Source organism: Microtus ochrogaster, chromosome 8 (assembly GCF_000317375.1).
Source record: "Microtus ochrogaster isolate Prairie Vole_2 chromosome 8, MicOch1.0, whole genome shotgun sequence".
Lineage (NCBI taxonomy): Eukaryota > Metazoa > Chordata > Mammalia > Rodentia > Cricetidae > Microtus > Microtus ochrogaster.
Window position 1 is genome coordinate 71,087,542 of NC_022015.1, and position 3,920 is coordinate 71,091,461.

A 3,920-nucleotide genomic window follows, 5' to 3' on the forward strand; every position below is an offset into this window, starting at 1 on the left:
AGCTAGCCATGTGGGCGGCCGTGTGCCGGGACGCAGCCCGCCACTCCTATTTCTACACAAGGACCATCAGATCCCCATTCAAACCTCAGCCTCCCTGGATGCAATAATCTTTTTTGTACACTGAAGAAATGCCTTTGCCATGGTACCTTCTGATTGGTTTAAAATAAGGGGAAGAAAAATCCAGAACTGTTGCTCAAAATATGGCAAGTGGTGTCAAATGCTAAGAATAGCCAGGTTCAGTCTTTTCCTACCACTTTGCCTACTCTGATTAGCAGTAGACTAAAGCTATGGGGAGAGAGGGATCCCCTCTTGTAAGCTTTTAGATGGCACCCAATGCTCATTTGCATATCACTATTTTTACGTGTGCACACAATAACTTCTCAACCAACGAATTCTCTATCCCACACGAGGACACCTACACCTAAGTGAGCCATTCGCTACTTTCTGGGGCAGCCTCATTTCGACACAAAGTCGTTCAAGAGGGTCTATAATACCATCTTGATCACGTCTTTCCCTTTATCTCCTTTGGGTTTTTTGTTTTTCTCAGCCCATTTCAAACTAGCATTCCGGCAGCCCGACATTACACTTGGCTGAAGCTTCTAGTTTCCCACCTACAATGGAACCCAACATATCCATCCCTCACTAGTTACCAAGAGGACAGGTCAGCGGCCACTCTGCACCAGGCTAACAGCAGGTACCAGCAGGTGCTCAGAAAGTAATTACTTATTAAATACATGGTTCCTCTAGCATAAGGGACCAATACCGACAGCTGACCAAAATCATGCCCACTAAATTTCCTATCAGCTTTTAATCCCAACTACCTCTCCAATTTTTAAATTTATGACAAGGAGAGATAACTTTCCAGCATCTTTTTGAGAGTAGTACCTGGAGACTGCCAAAGACCTGTTAAGAATTTTGGTCCCAAGCCAGACAGTGGTGGCACATGCCTTCAACCCCAGCACTCAGGAAGAAGAGGCAGGTGGATCTCTGTGAGTTTGAGGCCAGTCTAGACTACAGAACTAGTTCCAGGACAGTCAAGGCTGTTACACAGAGAAACCCTGTCTCGAAAAAGCAAAAACAAACAAAAGGAAGAATTTTGGTATCTAAGGACTCAAATGTAGTATTTATGATTAAGGTAAATGATTAAAGTAAAGCCAAAGGCACCTGGTGACTTATGAGAAACTGGTTATAGAGTAAAGATCCAAGTTACAAATCCTGTTATTTCCCAGCTAGCTCTAAGCCACTTTCTAACCCATAAAAAGGAAAATACCAAACCAGGGGTCAGGAGGGCAGACCACAACAATAGCTCAGGAGGTATGACTAAGAAAACCTAATTTGTTCTGATCCAAAATAACATCTGACCCACTGACAACAGCTGGCCAAGAACTACCGCGTCCACACACATATGTGTGCTCAAGAGGCTGGGGGCCACTTACGGTTCAATCCGGTAAAGCTGAACATTCCAATCTGTTCAGTGATGTGAGACCAGGTCCCGGGAGTCTTGAGGGCCTCTAATCGTGCCCTGAGTTCGGATCTCATGGTCAGAATGCGGTCAGCCATTGTCTTCACATTACTTGTCCTGAGACATGGACACTGGTATCAACACCCGTTCACATAGATAAAGACGGTTCACAGAAGTATATAAGTTTAAAAACTGTAATTTAGTTGGGCGGTGGTAGTGCATGCCTTTAATCCCAGCACTCAGGAGGCAGAGGCAGGAGGATCTCTGTGAGTTCGAACCTGGTCTGATCTACTGTTCCAGGTCAGCTAAAGCCACATAGCAAGACCCTGAACCCAAAACAAACAAACAGAAAGCAAAACATTTTGCAATTTAAATTGAACACTTAACATGAGATCATGACCTACTATGGTGCCTGTGTTCCTAGACAGATGGACTAACAGCCAGAGACACAGACACAAGAAAGGGTCAGTAAGAACTGCACTTCCTGATAGAGTCCAGTGCTGCTCTGTGGTACTACGGCTGTAATGCATTAAAATCCCAGTCACGCTTCACCAGGGTGCTGATACCAATAGGACCATGTACTCCGTTAGGCCTAATGGATCTACCAGACATTACATGAAAGCCACGGGCTTCTCAGATAAGATAAAATACAGGTCTTCACCCTTCCCTACAGTTTCACTTCCTGTGGTCTCAGCTATATTTGGTTAACCACAGTCAGAAAACATTAAGTGGAAAATTCTAGAAGATTTCATAAGATTGAAGTCGCAATTGTTAAAGTGTAATGTTACAATGACACCACTCCTTTATTAGTTATTATTACTAGCCTCTTCTACCATGTCTAGTCTAGGAGCTAAACTTCATCATCCTGTAAATTCACGGCAAAAAGAGGGAGAGCCCCAGAATGGTCACACTGCCTTGAAGTCAGACAATCTATTCTTATAGGAACGCCTGTGTTTCAGCTTTACAGAGGGGACTGGAGAGCGAAGGAACGAGGAACCGACATCCATCGCGGGGCTACCGCACATCTCAGGCGCTACCACACATCTGTGCTACCACACACAACATGGGTACCAGTCCCACTTTATGGAAATACCTGAATTTCAGAGAGGTTAAGTGTTCTGCCTCTCCCACGATAAAAGGATAAAACCTAGGCAAATGCAGCTCACAATGCAGCTCTGCACCCCACCCTCACATGTCAGGGTCCGAGCCCCTTACCACTCCTTAAAGAGCTCAGGGTCAGAGAGGGTGAAGGCCACGATCCGTGCTCCCTGCGCAGGGGGATTGGACCAAGTGATTCGCACAATCTTCTCCATCTGGGAAAGGACCCGCTGGATGCCGTCGGATTCTTTTCCAACCACGGTCAGATTCCCCACTCTCTCATCTAAGGAGAAGATAAGACCCAGGCTCAGCAGACGCAGTATTGAGGGGGCAGGGAGGCAGGGCAGGGACTCTGGAAGGCACTCACTGTAGAGCCCGAAGTTCTTGGAGAAGGACTGGGCACAGAAGAGCTCGAAGCCTTCAGACACAAAATAGCGGACAGCCCAGGCATCTTTCTCTAGGTCCCCAGATGCAAAGCCCTGGTAGGCTGAGTCAAAGAAGGGGAACAGAAAACGGCGCTGCGAGGAAGGAGAGCAAGTCAGAGCAGGATGTCCTCTGGAAGCAGCCTCAGACACGGGCCTGGGAAGAAGCTCTGCCCTCAACTGTCCTGTGTGCGCTCACTTAGCCACTGACACTCTGCATCTGTTTCACTGCACAGCAAGCAGCAAACGATCACTTGTCAACCTCCCTTCTTCACAGCGTGCTCCGTGAAGCTCGGGGACACTGTCCTGTGGCAGTGGATCCTTCTGCAGGAATTCTGGCAGGATAACTGAGGTACCAGCTGCCCAAGACGAAGCAGGCCATCTATCCTAACTGCTCTCGCCTCTCGCCTCTTCAGAGTCCCCCCATGCTGAACCTGCGGCTTTGGCACCGACTGGACAAACCTCTCCCCTCCCCCGAACTGTCCAAACCAGAAGCCTGAGTGGGCCTTTACTCAAATCCTGCAGCTCATCCCGCACATCTTAGCCCCTGATCCCTGCCAGCCTAGTCTCCTGAGGAGCTGCTTGCACCTCCCTTGCCCCACCGCTTCCTACTTCATCTGGTTGCTAGGAACGCCCTCTCGGGCACTGGCAGCATCAACTTCTCTCCCAGCTGTCTTGCAGAGAGCCTCGCTCCACACATGTCCGATGTCACATGGCTCCCGACACTGTCTCAGCTAACTTCCCTCTGACCTACTCCACACCGTGTCGTCAGGGTGAACTGAAGGCTCAGCCCTATTTACTCTCTAGACATATCGCCTACCCTCCCTTGATCCCCCAGAACTCCAGGCAGCAATGCAAATGTCCTTCACTTCTTGCACAGACACACTGTCTGCCGGGGTGGGGCGGTGGCCATGTTCCCCCTCTGTCTGCCGGGGTGG

At 48.7% G+C, this 3,920-nt stretch overlaps 1 protein-coding gene across 1 annotated transcript in view; it reads right to left on the reverse strand.

Annotated features, from left to right (window-relative positions):
- Positions 1-3,920, reverse strand: part of Got1 (glutamic-oxaloacetic transaminase 1) — a 22,967-nt gene that overhangs the window by 2,365 nt on the left and 16,682 nt on the right. The window contains exons 6-8 of the mRNA XM_005352320.2: positions 2,928-3,078; positions 2,678-2,843; positions 1,437-1,579 (exon numbers count right to left, since the gene is read on the reverse strand). Of these exons, the coding sequence (XP_005352377.1) occupies positions 1,437-1,579; positions 2,678-2,843; positions 2,928-3,078 (460 nt within the window). The remainder of the gene's footprint in view (positions 1-1,436; positions 1,580-2,677; positions 2,844-2,927; positions 3,079-3,920) is intronic.